The sequence below is a fragment of the Heterodontus francisci genome, chromosome 34, assembly GCF_036365525.1.
Source record: "Heterodontus francisci isolate sHetFra1 chromosome 34, sHetFra1.hap1, whole genome shotgun sequence".
NCBI classification, from domain to species: Eukaryota; Metazoa; Chordata; class Chondrichthyes; order Heterodontiformes; family Heterodontidae; genus Heterodontus; species Heterodontus francisci.
Window position 1 is genome coordinate 3,016,867 of NC_090404.1, and position 19,742 is coordinate 3,036,608.

The window sequence follows — 19,742 nt, forward strand, 5'->3', positions numbered from 1 at the left end:
GGTGGGGGGTGTAGGGTGGGTGTGGGTGACGGGGTGGGGTTGTGGGTGTGGGTGACGGGGTGGGGTTGTGGGTGGGGGGTGTAGGGTGGGTGTGGGTGACGGGGTGGGGTTGTGGGTGACGGGGTGGGGTTGTGGGTGGGGGGTGTAGGGTGGGTGTGGGTGACGGGGTGGGGTTGTGGGTGGGGGGTGTAGGGTGGGTGTAGGGTGGGTGTGGGTGACGGGGTGGGGTTGTGGGTGTGGGTGACGGGGTGGGGTTGTGGGTGTGGGTGACGGGGTGGGGTTGTGGGTGGGGGGTGTAGGGTGGGTGTAGGGTGGGTGTGGGTGACGGGGTGGGGTTGTGGGTGGGGGGTGTAGGGTGGGTGTAGGGTGGGTGTGGGTGACGGGGTGGGGTTGTGGGTGTGGGTGACGGGGTGGGGTTGTGGGTGGGGGGGGCTGATGTGGCGGGGGGCGGAGTTTGTTGCGTCATATTGCGGTTCGAACTGTGACGGGCCGGGCTGGTGAAGGGGGCGGGGTTTGTCCCTGTCTCCGCCTCCCTGTGAAGCCCCGCCCCTTCACTGGCTCTCGCGAGCTTCCGCTCTCTTGTGTGTTGCTCAGACGTGCCCGCGCCCGCTTGTTACGTTTCGCCGTCTGGTCTCGGGATCGCGCACGTCAAGGTGCGGAGGGAAGATGGCGGCTGGAACGACGCTGAACTCGGTCGCGACCTGGAGCCGGCGGCTGGTAACCGGGGGCAAATGAGGGAAGGGAGGGTAACCAGGGCTGAATTGCTTCCTCCTGTTCCCAATGATCCTACTAGGCTCGAGGGGCTGAATGGCTTCCTCCTGTTCCCAATGATCCTACTATACCCGAGGGGCTGAATGGCCTCCTGTTCCCAATGATCCTACTAGGCTCGAGGGGCTGAATGGCCTCCTGTTCCTGATGATCCAACTGGACTCGGGCTGAATGGCCTCCTGTTCCTGATGATCCTACTGGACTCGAGGGGCTGAATGGCCTCCTCCTGTTTCCAGTGATCCTACTAGACTCGAGGGGTTGAATGGTCACCTCCTGCTCCCAATGATCCTACTATACCCGAGGGGCTGAATGGCCTCCTGTTCCTAATGATCCTACTGGACTCGAGGGGCTGAATGGCCTCCTCCTGTTCCTATTGTTCCTACTAGACTCAAGGGGCTGAATGGCCTCCTGTTTCTATTGTTCTACTAGACTCAAGGGGCTGAATGGCCTCCTGTTTCTATTGTTCCTACTAGACTCGAGGGGCTGAATGGCCTCCTGTTCCTAATGATCTGACTAGACTCAGGCTGAATGGCCTCCTCCTGTGTGTTCTCTCGTGATCAGGAGCTGTTTAAATGCTCATTGTCACTCTCGGGACAATGGTGCAATTTTACAGCTGGCGCAGAGACTGAGGGATCTGGGGGCTGCATGCACACGTATCTTTGAAAGTAGCAGGACAGGTTGAGAAATCTGTTTCTTTTTTCAAAAAAAGCACATGGATTCATTAGTTTTATTAACTTTTTGTTTTATTTCCAAAATATACTTTATTCATAAAAATCTGTAAAAATTACATTCCCAACAGTTTAAAACAGCATCAAGTCAAAAAATACAAACAGTGCAAAGATGATCAGTTTCCTTCTATACAATCATGAGTTGCCTCACAACCCTTCCATTTCATTGTCAGGCCATATACATTTCGACATTTACAGCACACAACATTTTCTGGATACAGTTCGAGGGGTTTCCCATGGATCCAGCCCCTCAGTTCAGGTTGGTGGGGGGACCTTACACAGTGGTCTTTCCCCATTGAGCCTTTGCTGCGGCTGCCCCAAGCTTTAGTGCGTCCCTCAGCACGTAGTCCTGGACCTTGGAATGTGCCAGTCTGCAACATTCGGTGGTGGATAACTCTGAGCTGGAAGACCAGCAAGTTTCGGGCAGACCAAAGGGCGTCTTTCACTGAATTGATAGCCCTCCAGCAGCAGTTGGTGTTTGTCTCAGTGTGCGTCCCTGGGAACAGCCCGTACAGCACAGACTCCTGTGTTACAGAGCTGCTTGGGATGAACCTCGACAAAAACCACTGCATCTCTTTCCACACCTGCTTTGCAAAGACACATTCCAGGAGGAGGTGGGCAACCGTCTCTTCCCCACCACAGCCACCGCGGGGGCATTGTGCAGAGGGGGCGAGACTTCGGGTGTGCATGAAGGATCTGACGGGGTGGGCCCTTCTCACCACCAGCCAAGCTACATTTTGGTGCTTGTTTGAAAGTTCTGGTGATGAGGCATTCCGCCAAATGACTTTGACGGTCTGCTCGGGGAACCATCCAACAGGATCCACCATCTCCTTTTCCCGTCGGGCCTTGAGGACATTCCGTGCAGACCACTGCCTGATGGATCGGTGGTCAAAGGTGTTTTCCCGCAGGAACTGCTCCACGAAGGATAGGTGGTACAGCACAGTCCAACTGCATGGAGCGTTCCACGGCAATGTGACCAGGCCCATCCTTCGCAACACCGGGGACAGATAGAACCTCAGCACGTAGTGACACTTGGAGTTTGCGTACTGGGGATCTACACACAGCTTGATGCAGCCGCACACGAAGGTGGTCATCAGGATGAGGGCCACGTTGGGTACATTTTTCCCACCCTTGTCCAGAGATTTGAACATCGTGTCCCTCCGGACCCGGTCCATTTTAGATCCCCAGATGAAGAGGAAAATGGCTCGGGTGACTGCCACAGTGCAGGAGTGGGGTATGGGCCAGACCTGCACCACGTAGAGCAACAACGTGAGCGCCTCGCCCCTGATGACCAGGTTCTTACCCACAATGGAGAGAGATCGCTGCCCCCACATGCTCAACTTTTGTCGTACCTTGGCTACTCGCTCCTCCCAGGTTTTGGTGCATACCCCGGCCCTTCCGAACCATATCCCCAGCACCTTCAGGTAGTCTGACCTGACGGTGAAGGGGACAAAGGATCGGTCAGCCCAGTTCCCAAAGAACATGGCCTCACTCTTGCCGTGGTTAACTTTGGCTCCCGAGGCCAGTTCGAACTGGTCGCAGATGCTCATCAGTCTGCGCACGGACTGCGGATCCGAACAGAAGACAGCGACGTCATCCATGTACAGGGAGGTTTTAACCTGAGTGCCTGCACTGCCTGGGATTGTCACCCCTCTTATGCTAGCATCCTTCCTAATAGACTCAGCAAAGGGTTCAATGCAGCAAACAAACAAGACCGGGGACAGAGGACAGCCCTGTCTGACTCCAGATTGGATGGGGAAACTTTCCGATTCCCACCTGTTGATTGAGACTGCGCGACTGATGTTTGTGTAGAGCAGTTTGATCCAATTGCAGATTCCCTCCCCAAACCCCACTTTGGAAAGCACGTCCATCATGTAGGTGTGTGATATCCTGTCAAAAGCCTTCTCCTGGTCCAGGCTGATGAGGCAGGTGTCCACTCTCCTGTCCCGTACAGAGGCGATCGTATCCCTGAGTAGCGCGAGACTATCAGAGATCTTCCTGCCGGGTACAGTACAGATCTGATCGGGGTGAATCACCAACTCCAGAGCAGACTTGACTCGACTGGCTATGACTTTGGACATTAGTTTTATTTTTTTTTTCCAAAATATACTTTATTCATAAAAATCTGTAAAAATTACATTGCCAAACAGTTTCCAAACAGCACGAAAAAATACAAACATTGCAAAAGAGATCAGTTTCTTTCAATACTGTCATGACTTTCTTCCCAACCCTTCCGTTTCACAATTGTCATGTCAATTACAGTTTTACATTTACAGCAATTCAGAATATTAACGATACAGTTCGAGGGGTTTCCCATGGATCCAGCCCCTCAGTCCAGCTTGGTGGGGGAACCTTACACTGTGGTCTTTCCCCATTGAGCCTTTGCTGCGGCTGCCCCAAGCTTTAGTGCGTCCCTCAGCACGTAGTCCTGGACCTTGGAATGTGCCAGTCTGCAACATTCGGTGGTGGACAACTCTTTGCGCTGGAAGACCAGCAAGTTTCGGGCAGACCAAAGGGCGTCTTTCACCGAATTGATAGTCCTCCAGCAGCAGTTGATGTTTGTCTCGGTGTGCGTCCCTGGGAACAGCCCGTAGAGCACAGACTCCTGTGTTACAGAGCTGCTTGGGATGAACCTTGACAAAAACCACTGCATCTCTTTCCACACCTGCTTTGCAAAGGCACATTCCAGGAGGAGGTGGGCGACCGTCTCTTCCCCACCACAGCCAACGCGGGGGCACTGTGCGGAGAGGGCGAGACTTCGGGTGTGCATGAAGGATCTGACGGGGAGGGCCCTTCTCACCACCAGCCAAGCTACGTCTTGGTGCTTGTTTGAAAGTTCTGGTGATGAGGCATTCCGCCAAATGACTTTGACGGTCTGCTCGGGGAACCATCCGACAGGATCCACCGTTTCCTTTTCCCGTAGGGCCTTGAGGACATTCCGTGCAGACCACTGCCTGATGGACCGGTGGTCAAAGGTGTTTTTCCGCAGAAACTGCTCCACGAAGGATAGGTGGTACGGCGCCGCCCAACTTCACGGAGCGTTCCGCGGCAATGTGACCAGGCCCATCCTTCGCAACACCGGGGACAGATAGAACCTCAGCATGTAGTGACACTTGGAGTTTGCGTACTGGGGATCTACACATAGCTTGATGCAGCCGCACACGAAGGTGGTCATCAGGATGAGGGCCACGTTGGGTACATTTTTCCCGCCCATGTCCAGAGATTTGAACATCGTGTCCCTCCGGACCCGGTCCATTTTAGATCCCCAGCAACAACGTGAGCGCCTCGCCCCTGATGACCAGGTTCTTACCCACAATGGAGAGAGATCGCTGCCCCCACATGCCCAACTTTTGTCGTACCTTGGCTACTCGCTCCTCCCATGTTTTGGTGCACGCCCCGGCCCTTCCGAACCATATCCCCAGCACCTTCAGGTAATCTGACCTGACGGTGAAGGGGACAAAGGATCGGTCAGCCCAGTTCCCAAAGAACATGGCCTCGCTCTTGCCGTGGTTAACTTTGGCTCCCGAGGCCAGTTCGAACTGGTCGCAGATGCTCATCAGTCTGCGCACGGACAGCGGATCCGAGCAGAAGACGGCGACGTCATCCATGTACAGGGAGGTTTTGACCTGAGTGCCTCCGCTGCCTGGGATTGTCACCCCTCTTATGCTCGCATCCTTCCTAATAGACTCAGCAAAGGATTCCCTCCCCAAACCCCATTTTGGAAAGCACGTCCATCATGTAGGTGTGCGATATCCTGTCAAAAGCCTTCTCCTGGTCCAGGCTGATGAGGCAGGTGTCCACCCTCCTGTCCCGTACGTAGGCGATCGTATCCCTGAGTAGCGCGAGGCTAACAGAGATCTTCCTGCCGGGTACAGTACAGGTCTGATCGGGGTGAATCACCAGCTCCAGAGCAGACTTGACTCGACTGGCTATGACTTTGGACAGAATCTTGTAATCAACATTAAGCAGTGAGATGGGCCGCCAATTTCTGATTTCTACCCTCTCCCCCTTCTGCTTGTAAATGAGGGTGATGATGCCTTTTCTCATGGATTCTGACATGCTACCGGCCAGGAGCATACTCTCGTATACTTCCAGCAGGTCTGGGCCGACCCAGTCCCACAGGGCCGAGTACAACTCGACCGGTAAGCCGTCGCTCCCGGGAGTTTTACTCGCCTCGAAAGACTCGACGGCCTTTATTAACAGAGACATAGAGTAGAAAATCCAGTAAGTTACTGCCTCACCTTCGGGCTCAGCTGGAGTCTGGTGTGCAATTCTAGGTACCACATTTCAGGAATGGCGACAAGGCCTCCTCCATGTGAAAAAACCTTTTCATGCAGTGACTGTTTAGGATTTGGAATGCACTGCCTGAGAGTGTGGTGGAGGCAGATTCACAGAATTGTTATAGTGCAGAGGGAGGTCATTCGGCCCATCGTGTTTGCACCAGCTCTCCGATTGAGCAATTTCTTCAGTCCCATTACTCTGCCTTCTCCCCATAACCCTGCACATTTGTCATTTTCATATAACTGTCTAATTCCCTTTTGAATGCTTCAATTGAACCTGCCTCCATCACGTTCTCAGGCAGCGCATTCCAGACCTTAACCACTCGCTGTGTGAAAAAGTTTTTCCTCATGTCACTTTTGCTTCTCTTACTAAATACTTTCAATCTGTGCCCTCTCGTTCTCGATCCTTTCACGAGTGGGAACAGTTTCTCTCCATCTACTCTGGCCAGACCCCTCATGACTTTGAATACCTCTATTAAATCACCTCTCAGCCTTCTCTTCTCCAAGGAAAACAGTCCAAACTTCTCCAATCTATCTTCGTAACTGAAATTCCTCATCCCTGGAACCATTCTCGTTGAATCTTTTCTGTACTCTCTCCAGTGCCTTCACGTCTTTCCTAAAGTGTGGTGCCCAGAACTGGACACAATACTCCAGCTGAGGTCAAACTAGTGTTCTGTACAAGTTCAACATAACCTCCTTGCTCTTGTACTCTATGCCCCTATTAATAAAGCCCAGGATACTGTGTGCTTTATTAACTGCTCTCTCAACCTGTCCTGCCAGCTTCAATGACTTATGCACATATACACCCAGGTCCCTCTGCTCCTGCACCCCCTTTAGAATTGTACCCTTTATTCTATATTGTGTCTCCATGTTCTTCCTACCAAAATGAATCACCTGACATTTCTCTGCATTGAACTTCATCTGCCACCTGTTTGCCCAATTCACCAACTTGTCTCTGTCCTTTTGAAGTTCTACACTATCCTCCTCACAGTTCACAGTACTTCCAAGTTTCATATCAAACTTTGAAATTGTGCCCTGTACACCAAGGTCTAGATCATTAATATATATCAGGAAAAGCAAGTGTCCTAACACTGATCCCTGGGGAATTCCACTACAAACCTTCCTCCAGCCCGAAACACATCCATTAACCAGACAACCCATGTCTCTTATTCTTTCCCTTGCAGATGCAGAGGTCCTGGAGCTACACAGTTAACACACGGAGGGCCTCCTGCGGCCCATGTGCCCGTGCCCTCCTGGGCAGTGTCCGGCGTGGGCATGGCCAGTTCCTGCTGGCAGCCACTGTGGTACGGCACAGCAGCACAGAGACACCATCTCAGGTATGGGCCTGTGTCTGACTTCTCTTTCTTTAAAAGAGGAACACACGTGGCAGGAGGAGAGTGGGGAAGGCTTGATTCGGAAGTAGCTTGGGGTTTTTTTTTAAAGCTCGTCGACCCGTACGGGAGGGAAAGGAAGGGGCGTCTGAGGGAGGTGAGGTGAGGCTGGGTTTGGTGAGTTAGAACCGGACAGCACCAGTTTGTAATAAAAACAAGAAATACTGGAAATACTCAGCAGGTCTGGCAGCATCTGTGGAGAAAGAAGCAGAGTTAACGTTTCAGGTCAGTGGCCCTTCATCAGAACTGGCAAAGGTTAGAAATGTAATAGGTTTTAAGCAAATAAAGCGGGGGTGGGGCAATCAGTAACAAAAGAGAAGGTGTTGATAGGACAAGGTCACAGAGAATAATTGACCAGAAGGTCACGGAACAAAGGCAAGCGGTATGTTAATGCTGTGCTGAAAGACAAAGCGTTAGTACAGAGAGGGTGTTAATGGACAGCAAAATGAACAGCCCTGACCCAAAGCACAAGTATGAAAAAAACAGTGGGTGGGCACATGTTAAAAATGAATGATGAAACAAACTAAAATAAAATTTAAAAAAAAAATGAAAATAAAGCGGGGGGGCGTCTGTCATGCTCAAATTATTGAACTCAATATTCAGTCCGGTAGGCTGTAGCGTGCTGTAGTGTAAATGAGATGCTGTTCCTCGAGCTTGCGTTGATGTTCACTGGAACACTGCAGCAATCCCAGGACAGAAATGTGAGCATGAGAGCAGGGGGGAGTGTTGAAATGGCAAACAACCGGAAGCTCAGGGTCCTGCTTGCGGACTGAGCGGAGATGTTCCACAAAGCGGTCACCCAGTCTGTGTTTGGTCTCCCCAATGTAGAGGAGACCACACTGTGAGCAGCGAATACAGTATACTACATTGAAAGAAGTACAAGTAAATCGCTGCTTCACCTGAAAGGAGTATTTGGGGCCTTGGGTAGTGAGGAGAGAGGAGGTAAATGGGCAGGTATTACACCACCTGCGATTGCACGGGAAGGGGATGAGCTGGTGGGGGTAATGGAGGAGTGGACCAGGGTGTCGCGGAGGGAACAATCCCTTCAGAATGCTGACAGTGGAGGGGAGAGGAAGAAGCGACTGGTAGTGGCATCACGCTGGAGGTGGCGGAAATGGCAGAGGATGATCCTTTGGATATGGAGGCTAGTGGGGTGGAAAGTGAGGACAAGGGGAACCCTGTCACGGTTCTGGGAGGGAGGGGAAGGGGTGAGGGTGGAGGTGCAGGAAATGGGCCGGACACAGTTGAGGGCCCTGTCAACCACAGTGGAGGGGAATCCTCGGTTGAGGAAAAAGGAAGACATATCAGAAGCGCTGTCATGGAAGGTGGCATCATCAGAGCAGATGCGTCGGAGACGGAGAAATTGGGAGAATGGAATGGAGTCCTTACAAGAGGCAGGGTGTGAAGAAGTGTAGTCGAGGTAGCTGTGGGAGTCGGTGGGCTTATAATGGATATTAGTAGACAGCCTATCCCCAGAGATGGAGACAGAGAAGTCGAGGAGGGGAAGGGATGTTCGGAGATGGACCATGTAAAGGTGAGAGAAGGGTGGAAATTGACAGCAAGGTTGATGCAGTTTTCCAGTTGGGGGCAGTAGCAGGAAACGGCACCGATACAATGTGGAAAAAGAGTTGGGGGTGGGGGCCTGAGTAGGACTGGAACAAGGAATGTTCGACATATCCCACAAAAAGACAGGCGCTAGTTTGTTTTTATGTAAAGGCTTTAACACAGTAAAACCTTCCCCAAGGCATGGCACAGGAGCGTAAATCAGACAGAAAATTGACAATGACCCACGTACGAAGATATTAGGGCACCTGAGCAAAAACTCGGTCAAAGAGGCAAGTTTGAGGGGGCGTCTTGAAGGAACAAAGAGAGGCAGAGAGATTTAGAGCTTAGGATCTCAGCAGCTGATGGAACAGCTGCCAGTGGCAGAGCAGTTAAATGGGGGATACGCACGCAAGAGGTCAGAATTGGAGGAGTTCCAACCTCTCTGATGGTTGTCGACCTGGAGGAAGTTACAGAGAGTAGGAGGGAGTGAGGTCATGGTGGGGTTTGAAAACAGGGATGAGGATTTGAAAATTGAGGAGTTGCCAGACCGGGACCCAGTGTAGGTCAATGAGCACAGACGTGAAGATGGGTGAACAGGACTTGGTATGAGTGAGGGTACAGGGACAACAAGGATAGTGCGATGATTCCCGCAGGGGCAAGGGAATTGCTGGGGAGGGGAATCACAGGGAGGAGGGGAACAGGAAATACAGGAACGGGCTGACAAATCTCTATATTTGAGAGTTCATTTTCTGCCTCTCCAGGTCCATTCATCCCTTGGCCCAGTCCCCTCTCCAGAGATCGTCCAATCAGCCGGGGACCCCGTCCTCTCTGCGGAGATCGTGCAATCGGCCCTGGACCCCTCCCTCTCCACGGAGATCGTCCAATCAGCTGGGGACCCCGCCCTCTCTGCGGACATCGTGCAATCGTCCCTGGACCCCTCCCTCTCCACGGAGATCGTCCAATCAGCTGGGGATCTTCTGCAGGAGGTGGGTCTGGTGGAGTTGGGCCTGGGCGGATACACGCCTGTAGGTTTGATTCAGAACCTTCTGGAGTTCATGCACGTGGATATCGGGCTGCCTTGGTGGGGTGCGATCGTGGCCGGTAAGTGCATTTAATTCACTGGCGAGAATCATCTTCTGACCTGTTTTCCCCTGGTTCCCCGTCTCAGTCACTGAGACTTCTTGTCTATACCTCATCTACATGCTGCCTCTCACTGCCATCATGCAAAGACACACGTCAGTTTTCACATGTACGCTGACAACACCCAGCTCGACCTCACTACCAAGCCTTTCAACCCCCACCCCTCCTCTGCCTCTGATTTGTGATGCTACTTGTCTGACATCCACTCTTCAGTTTTCTCCAATTAAATATTAGGAAGACTGAAGTATTGAAGCCATTGTCTTCAGTCTCTGCAACATGCTCTGTTCCCTAGCTCCCAACTCCAGCCCTCTCCCCAGTTAACTCTCTGAGGCTGCAACAGACTGTTTGCAACCTTGGTGTCATATTTGATCCCGAGATGGACTTTTGAGCACATATCCATCACATCGCTAAGACCGTCTATTTCCTCCTCCGTCTCTCCCTGCTTCAACTCATCTGCTGTTGAAACCCTCATCCGCACCTTTGTTGCAAAAATAACAAGTTTATATAGCACCAGTTACGACCGAGGTGGGAGGACTGTAATGTCTTTTCTCGTTCCACTTCTCCACAGGTTCCAACGTATAGTTAAATATTTTCCTACTTACCGATACGTTCAATCATAGACTCTATTTGTATCCCGGAATAAAATGCACCAACCAGGTCTCTCTACTAGACAAAATTATCAGTTTATCATAAAACAAGACAGAACCAGTATCGAAGCAAAGCATTAACACACAGATTGAAATATGAAAGTTCCCTTTTACCTTTGCCCCTCACACACACACACATGTTATTTGGAAAAAAATAGAGATTTTCTTTTCGGAGCTCTGTTACAAAGAAAGAATACTTTGGCCAAGTATTTGCTAATCCTTGAAGAAAAAAAGAGAAGATATGGCAACATGTCAATTGTCCCTTTTTTTTGGTTTGGCTGTCACGAGGATCCTTCTCTGGAGCAATTCGTTCAGGTGGCTTCGAGTATTTCTCCAGCAGGTTTTTCCAGTGTCTCAGGAGAAATGCAGCAACCGGGGTTTCAGGCAGGCCTCTCGGGAGGAATGCATTGTCAATTTCTTTCTTAAACTCGCTTCTAAGAGCTGCTCAAAGAGATGGAATAGGCTGAGCTGGGGTGACTGCTGTCCTGGCTGTTTTTTTAAAACTCCACCTCTGCCCAAAGCGAAACCAAAAACAATCTCGGGTCAAGCCTCCTGACCCCTATAAATCTTGACCTGTCACTTCTCTGTAAACATCTCCCCCCCCCCCCCCCCCCCCCCCCCGCTGGGTAATTATCTTGAGACAGGTGACTTCCAGTAAGGGCTGTTTACAAACCAAGTCCAAAAAACCTTACGACGACCTCTTTTTAAAAAAAAACAAAGTCCATCATCTTTGGAATCCTTTTTTCAGTTTTAAAACACAAGTCCTCGCAATTTAACAAAATGTGGAAGTACTTTCGTAACACTCCTTTAACGTAATAAAAAGTCCCAAGGCGCTTCACGGTCATTGGACAACAAAATATAACACCGAGCCACATAAGGAGATATTAGGTCAGATGACCAAAAGCTTGGTCCAAGAGGTAGGTTTTTAAGAAGTAAAAACAGAAAGTGCTGGAAATACTCAGCAGGTCTGGCAGCATCTGTGCAGAGAGAAGCAGAGTTAACAGGGTAGCTCTAGACTCAACAATTCCAACTCCTGGCTAGCCTCTCCTGTTCTACCCTCCCTAAACCCGAGCTCATCCCAAACTCTGCTGCCCTTGTCTTAACTTACACCAAGTCCTGCTGTCCCGTCACCCCCGTGCTCCCTGACTTACACTGGCTCCCGGTAAGCAAAATCCGATTTCAAAATTCTCATCCCTGTTTTTAAATTGCTCCACGGCCTCACTCCTCCCTCTCTCTGTCATCTCCCAAGATCTCTCTGCTCCGCTAATTCTGGGCTCTTGCTTCCCTGATGTTCATTGCTGCACCGTTGGCACAAAAATGCAAGAACTAGGAGCAGATGTAGACCATTCGGCCCATCAAGCCTGCTCCACCATTCAATACAATCATGGCTGATCATGGGCTTCAATTCCACTTTCCTGCTGCTCCCCATATCCTTTGATTCCCTGCAAGACCAGAAATCTATCTATCCCAGCCTTAAATGTATTCAATGATGGAGCATCCACAATCCTCTGGGGGAGAGAATTCCAAAGATTCACAACCCTTTGAGTGCAGTAATTTCTCCTCATCTCAGTCCTGAATGATTGACCCCTTATCCTGAGACTGTGTCCCCGTGTTCTAGATTCCCCAAACAGTGGGAACAATCTCTCAGCTTCTACCCTATCAAACCCTTTCACAATCTTGTATGTCTCAATTAGATCACATCTCATTCTTCTAAACTCCAGAGAATATCGGCCCAATTTACTCAGCCTCTCATCATAGGACAACGCTCCTCATCCCAGGGACCAATTTAGTAAATCTTCACTGCACTGCCTCCAGTGCAAGTATATCCTTTCTTAAATGTGGCACAGTGGCGCAGTGGTTAGCACCGCAGCCTCACAGCTCCAGGGACCCGGGTTCGATTCCGGGCACTGCCTGTGTGGAGTTTGCAAGTTCTCCCTGTGTCTGCGTGGGTTTTCTCCAGGTGCTCCGGTTTCCTCCCACAAGCCAAAAGACTTGCAGGTTGGTAGGTAAATTGGCCATTATAAATTGTCACTAGTATAGGTAGGTGGTAGAGAAATATAGGGACAGGTGGGGATGTTTGGTAGGAATATGGGATTAGTGTAGGATTAGTATAAATGGGTGGTTGATGGTCGGCACAGACTCGGTGGGCCGAAGGGCCTGTTTCAGTGCTGTATCTCTAATCTAATCTAATCTAAAACTGCACACAGTATTCCAGGTGCAGTCTCACCAAAGCCCTGTACAATTTTAGTAAGACTGCTTTATTCCTGTACTCCAATCCCCTTGCAATAAAAGGCAACATGCCATTTGCCTTTCTAATAGCCTGCTGCACCTGCATGTTAACTTTGTGCGTTCCTTGTACGAGTTCCCCCAAGTCTCTCTCAACATCAACAATTACCAGTTTCACATCTTGTAAAAAATATTCTGCTGTTCTATTTTTAATGACCTAAGTGAACAACTTCACACTCCCCTACATTATACTCTGTACCTTTCAGAGTGCGGGGCCCCAAGTTCTGGAATTCCCTCTCTAAACCTCCTCTGCCTCGCTCTCCTCCATTAAGATGCTCCTTAATGCAACATACCTCTTTGACCAGGCTTTTGGACATCAGCCCTGGTGTCTCCTTGTGTGGCTCCAGGTCAATTCTTGACTAATACTGCTCGACGGGGGCTGGAGTGAGCAGGAGTGCAGATGATATCTGTGACCCTGGTGTAGAGTCAGCCAGGTTTTCTGACTGTGGATTTATATAGCACCTCTCACGACCTCCTGATGTCTCAAACTGCTTCACGGCCAATGATGTTGTCTTTGAAGTGTGGTTGTTTTTGTAATGTTGGAAACGCAGCAACCAGTTTGCGCACAGCAAGCTCCCACAAGCCGCAATGTGATAATGACCAGATAGTCTGTTCTGGCGTTGGTGACTGAGGGATAAATATTGGCCCTGTTAAAAGGAGCGGGAGTCGACCATTCAGCCCCGTGAGCCTGCTCTGCCTTTCAGTAAGATCGTGGCTGATCATCTGCCTCAGCTCCACTTTCCTGCTTGATTTCCCCATGATCCTTGATTCCGCTCCCAAAATCTATTCGGCCTTGAATCTACTCAATGACTGAGCATCCTCAACCCTCTGGGGTAGAGAATTCCAAAGGGTCACAGCCCTCTGAGTGAAGACATTCCTCCTCATCTCAGTCTTAAATGGCTGATCACTTGTCCTGAGACTGTGCACCCACCCCCCCCCCCCCCCCACCTCCTGCCTCCCCAGTTGAGGCTCTCCAGCGAGGGGGGAAATACCATCCCGGCATCGGCCCTGTTATACCCTCAACAGTGGCTGCAGGATCTTTTACTTCTGACAGTGCAGCAGTCCCTCAGTACTGGCACCAAGGATGGGGCCCAGTTTGTTTGGGGTGGGAGTGGTGGTGGTGGGATAGTGTCAGCCCTGGAGATTGGGAGGTCCTCGTGAGTCTGAGCAGTGTGTTTGTGTCCCATCACATCAGCCAGGGTTCCTGCTCCTAATGGCCATCAGTGACTCCAAGCTTGTGTCTGTGTGTACCTCCCTCCCCCTTTCTGTCCCTCCCTCCCCCTTTCTGTCCCTCCCTCCCCCTTGCTGTCCCTCCCTCCCCCTTGCTGTCCCTCCCTCCCCCTTGCTGTCCCTCCCTCCCCCTTGCTGTCCCTCCCTCCCCCTTGCTGTCCCTCCCTCCCCCTTGCTGTCCCTCCCTCCCCCTTGCTGTCCCTCCCTCCCCCTTGCTGTCCCTCCCTCCCCCTTTCTGTCCCTCCCTCCCCCTTTCTGTCCCTCCCTCCCCCTTTCTGTCCCTCTCTCTCCTTCATTTCTGTTTTCCTCTCTCCCACTTTTTTTAATCTCCCCCCGCCCCTCTTTTTTCCCTCTCTTTCTCTGACTCGCCATTCTTCCTCTCCCTCCCTTCTCTCCCTGTCTTTTATTTTCACTCTTTTTCCTGCACTCTCTCCCTTGCAGGCACCGTACTCGCTCGTACTCTGGTCTTCCCCGTCATTGTTAAGGGACAGCGAGAAGCAGCAAAACTCAACAACCACCTCCCTGCGATGACACAACTGACCAACAAGATGAACGAGGCGAAAACAAGTGGAAATAAATTTGAGTGTAAGTGTTGATCTCTGTTTCTCTGTCTCTGGGTGCAGGGTGATGGGTGTTCCGCCTGTCTCTGGGTGCAGGGTCACTGGATGACGGGTATTTCACCTGTCTCTGGGTGTAGGGTCACTGGGGGACGGGTGTTCCGCCTGTCTCTGTGTGCAGAGTCAGTGGTTGACGAGTGTTCTGCCTGTCTGTGGTGCGGGGACACTAGTGGAGGGAGGGGCAGGGACTGAGGGAGGGAGGAGGGTTGCAGTACAGGACTGAGTGAGAAGGGTCAGAGCACAGGCATGAAGGTAGGATAAAAGCAAAATACTGCGGATGCTGAAGGTAGGATGGTTGGGAATTGAGGGAGGGAGCCTTGGGAACTGGGTTTGTGGGAGTGGTGCAGACTGAGGGATGGTTGGGGATTGAGGGAGGGAGGGAGCCTTGGGAACTGGGACTGTGGGAGTGGTGCGGACTGAGGGATGGTTGGGAATTGAGGGAGGGAGCCTTGGGAACTGGGTTTGTGGGAGTGGTGCAGACTGAGGGATGGTTGGGGATTGAGGGAGGGAGGGAGCCTTGGGAACTGGGACTGTGGGAGTGGTGCGGACTGAGGGATGGTTGGGAATTGAGGGAGGGAGCCTTGGGAACTGGGTTTGTGGGAGTGGTGCAGACTGAGGGATGGTTGGGGATTGAGGGAGGGAGGGAGCCTTGGGAACTGGGACTGTGGGAGTGGTGCGGACTGAAGGATGGTTGGGAATTGAGGGAGGGAGCCTTGGGAACTGGGTTTGTGGGAGTGGTGCAGACTGAGGGATGGTTGGGGATTGAGGGAGGGAGGGAGCCTTGGGAACTGGGACTGTGGGAGTGGTGCGGACTGAGGGATGGTTGGGGATTGAGGGAGGGAGCCTTGGGAACTGGGTTTGTGGGAGTGGTGCAGACTAAGAGATGGTTGGGGATTGAGGGGCAAAGGATCAGGGACCCTGTGTTGAGTGAGTAATGATCACTCTCTGTCTTCCTCCCTCTTTTCCACTCTCTACCCCTCTTGTCATTCCCCTCTCCCCCTTCCCCCCATTCTCAGTTGCGAAAGCGTACTCGGATCTGGTGCTCTTTCAGAAGAAACACGATGTAAATCCACTTCGTGGATTCCTGGTGCCCCTAATTCAGGTCTGTGTTTGTCACGTCTGTTATCTGTTTGTTAGCCATGACTCACGGGTTTCCAGCCTTCGCGGGTTACTCTGGACTCTCCTGGGTAGGGTAGCTCATCTCCAACAAAACCCAGGAGAACATTCAGTCAGGCATTTCATGCTGCTTCCTTTGAACTCTTGTGATGGCTGCTTTTAGAATGAGATCGCCATGGGGACAAGAAGGCTGTTTGATGGGCAGTCCAGAATCATCCTGTCAGCTACTGAAGAGTCTTGTTTGTTTTCCGATTGGCCGAGGGAAGGAGGGGTGCCTCGAGGTTGGGCGTGTCGGGTACCAATGGCTGGAGCACTGGGTGGGTAGCTGGGCAGCGGGGGGTGTTGGGGGTTAAAGGTCACCTGATGAAACCTCCAGGAATACATCCAAGCAGAATTGAATAGAACAGCAGGGAGTGGGGTGGGTGGGGGGGGGGGCTTGGGAGGGGCTGGAGAGCACGGGACAGGGATTTGTTAGAATCCGACGGGAAGGGGAGAGAATCCCAGATCCTGTGGAAAGGAGGAGTAATCGGTTCAATGAGTAGCAAATCCAAGGCGGGTTGGGGAATGGGTAGTGGGGTGGGTGAGCAGAGAGAGTGTCGGACCTGAGATCGATCAAGAGTGGGAATGTTTGGAGGCGCACAGAGCACACAGTCTGGTCCATTTGAACAGCGAGAGAGAGAGCGACAAAGAATGAATGAGTGGAAAGTGAGCAGCTGCTGTGACAGTGAGAGACTCCTCGCTGTGGTGAGTGACTAATAACAATTCCTTGCTGCTGCTCCCCACCCCCCCCCCCCCACCCGCTCCCGGTGTGAAGCTCTCAATAGGTTGAATGCTGTTTACTGAATTCTCTAACTCTCACTGTCTCTCAGGCCCCCATCTTCATCTCATTCTTCGTTGCACTGCGCCAGATGGCCTACCTGCCCGTGCCCAGCTTGCAGACTGGAGGCCTCTGGTGGTTCACAGACCTGACGGCATCCGACCCCTTCTACCTGCTGCCAATTATCGTCACCAGCAGCATGTGGGGCATCCTCGAGGTAACAAAACACTCCCAATCTCTCACACATTCTTCTTCCCTCCCTCACTTTCTCTTTATTTCTCAGTCAGCTCCTCCTCCCTTTTCTGTGTTTTTCTGGACAAGTTGTGCATTATGTTGTGATGTTTTTCCCTGTCTGTGTCTTTGTTTTTCTGAACGAGTTGTAGTGATGTTGTTTCTCTCTCTGTCTCTGTGTTTTTCTGAATGAGTTGTGGATTATGTTGTAGTGATGTTGTTTCTCTCTGTCTCTGTTTTATTGAATGAGTTGTGGATTATGTTGTAGTGATGTTGTTTCTCTCTCTGTGTTTTTCTGAATGAATAGTGGATTATGTTGTAGTGATGTTGTTTCTCTCTGTCTCTGTGTTTCTGAACGAGTTGTGGATTATGTTGTAGTGATATTGTTTCTCTCTGTCTCTGTGTTTTTCTGAATGAATTGTGGATTATGTTGTAGTGATGTTGTTTCTCTCCCTGTCTCTGTTTTTCTGAATGAATTGCGGATTATGTTGTAGTGTTGTTGTTTCTCTCTCTGTCTTTGTGTTTTTCTGAACGAGTTGTGGATTATGTTGTAGTGATGATGTTTCTCTCTGTCTCTGTGTTTTCTCAATGAATTGTGGATTATGTTGCAGTGATGTTGTTTCTCTCTCTGTCTCTGTGTTTTTCTGAATGAATTGTGGATTATGTTGTCGTGATGTTGTTTCACTCTCTCTCTTTTTCTGAATGAATTGTGGATTATGTTGCAGTGATGTTGTTTCTGTCTGTGTCTCTGTGTTTTTCTGAATGAGTTGTGGATTATGTTGTAGTGATGTTGTTTCTCTCTGTCTCTTTTTCTGAATGAGTTGTGGATTATGTTGTAGTGATGTTCTTTCTCTCTGTCTCTTTTTCTGAACGAGTTGTGGATTATGTTGTAGTGATGTTCTTTCTCTCTCTGTCTCTGTGTTTTTCTGAACGAGTTGTGGATTATGTTGTCGTGATGTTGTTTCTCTCTCTGTCTCTGTTTTTCTGAACGAGTTGTGGATTATGTTGTAGTGATGTTGTTTCTCTCTCTGTCTCTCTGTTTTTCTGAATGTATTGCGGATTATGTTGTAGTGATGTTTCTCTCTCTGCTTTTCTGAACGAGTTGTGGATTATGCTGTAGTGATGTTGTTTCTCTCTCAGTGTCTCTGTTTTTCTGAACGAGTTGTGGATTATGTTGTAGTGATGTTTCTCTCTCTGTCTCTGTTTTTCTGAACGGGTTGTGGATTATGTTGTAGTGTTGTTGTTTCTCTCTCTGTCTCTCTGTTTTTCTGAATGAATTGCGGATTATGTTGTAGTGATGTTTCTCTCTCTGTCTCTCTTTTTCTGAACGAGTTGTGGATTATGTTGTAGTGTTGTTGTTTCTCTCTCTGTCTCTCTGTTTTTCTGAACGAGTTGTGGATTATGTTATAGTGATGTTGTTTCTCTCTCTGTCTCTGTTTTTCTGAACGAGTTGTGGATTATGTTGTAGTGTTGTTGTTTCTCTCTCTGTCTCTCTGTTTTTCTGAACGAGTTGTGGATTATGTTGTAGTGATGTTGTTTCTCTCTCTGTCTCTCTGTTTTTCTGAATGAATTGTGGATTATGTTGTAGTGATGTTTCTCTCTCTGTCTCTCTTTTTCTGAACGAGTTGTGGATTATGTTGTAGTGTTGTTGTTTCTCTCTCTGTCTCTCTGTTTTTCTGAACGAGTTGTGGATTATGTTATAGTGATGTTGTTTCTCTCTCTGTCTCTGTTTTTCTGAACGAGTTGTGGATTATGTTGTAGTGTTGTTGTTTCTCTCTCTGTCTCTCTGTTTTTCTGAACGAGTTGTGGATTATGTTGTAGTGTTGTTGTTTCTCTCTCTGTCTCTCTGTTTTTCTGAACGAGTTGTGGATTATGTTGTAGTGATGTTGTTTCTCTCTCTGTCTCTCTGTTTTTCTGAATGAATTGCGGATTATGTTGTCGTGATGTTTCTCTCTCTGTCTCTCTTTTTCTGAACGAGTTGTGGATTATGCTGTTGTGATGTTTCTGTCTCTCTCTCTCTGTCCAGCTGGGCGCAGAGTCAGGTGTCGACAATCCCAATCTTCGCACCATGAAAGTGGTCTTCAGGATAATGCCACTTGTGATTCTCCCCTTCACCATGTCCTTCCCCACGGTGAGTGGTATGCTGTTGGAGCTGCCAATATGTCAGGGCAATTTCCTCTGATTCAGTCTGGTGGTGCTCGCATTATTGGCAAGGCCCTGGCATCTATTGCCCATCTCCTAGATGCTGCTTGAGGTGGTGTTGATTGGCTGTTTTCTTGGGCCATTGCAGTCCTGTATGGAAGATGCTCTGACAGTGCTTTTAAGTGGGGAATTCCACAGGATTTTCAAATCCTCCCTGGCCCTGTCCCTTCCCTATGTCTCGAACCTGCTGCTCCAGTTTTGGCCTATTACGCATCCCCGGTTTTCATCGCTGCACCATTTGCGGCCCTGACCTCAGCCATCTGGGCCCTAAGCTCTGGAATTCTCTCCCGGACCCCCTCTCACCTCCTTTAAGACTCCTTAAAACTGACCTTTCTGACCAAGCTTTTTATCATCTGGCCTAATACCTTATGCGACTTGTTGTCAAATTTTGTTTGTTAATCGCCCCTATTTGCTCCCTGTCCCTGTATACCTTTGCCAAATAGAAATCTGTCAATCTGAGCCTTGTAAGCTCCAAGTGAGGCCCAGATTTCCACTCCCCTTTGTGTGAAGAAGTGTTTCCTGACATCACCCTGAACGGCTTGGCTCTAATTTTTCGGTTACGATGCCTTGTCCTGGGCTCCCGCAACCACCAGAGAAAAGAGTTTCTCTCTTTCTACCCTATCAACTCTTTTAATTGTAAACGCCTCGATTAGATCACACCTTTAATCAGGCGAGACCACCCATCAATATGAGATAGTCACCAATAAACCCACTCGGGTATTCAGGACAATCGTCTTTGCCCAG

The 19,742-nt window shown here is 50.1% G+C and overlaps 1 protein-coding gene across 2 annotated transcripts in view; it reads left to right on the top strand.

Moving 5' to 3' along the window:
• The first annotated feature begins 611 nt into the window (after positions 1-611).
• The window catches only part of oxa1l (OXA1L mitochondrial inner membrane protein), a 36,970-nt gene continuing 17,839 nt past the window's right edge, over positions 612-19,742 (top strand). Inside the window, exons 1-7 of one of the 2 annotated variants that reach the window (XM_068014148.1) lie at positions 612-717; positions 6,961-7,113; positions 9,474-9,813; positions 14,457-14,600; positions 15,649-15,734; positions 16,618-16,782; positions 18,823-18,927. In XM_068014148.1, coding sequence (XP_067870249.1) covers positions 667-717; positions 6,961-7,113; positions 9,474-9,813; positions 14,457-14,600; positions 15,649-15,734; positions 16,618-16,782; positions 18,823-18,927 — 1,044 coding nt within the window. In that variant the 5' untranslated portion in view covers positions 612-666. The remainder of the gene's footprint in view (positions 718-6,960; positions 7,114-9,473; positions 9,814-14,456; positions 14,601-15,648; positions 15,735-16,617; positions 16,783-18,822; positions 18,928-19,742) is intronic. The other variant, XM_068014149.1, reaches the window with a different exon arrangement.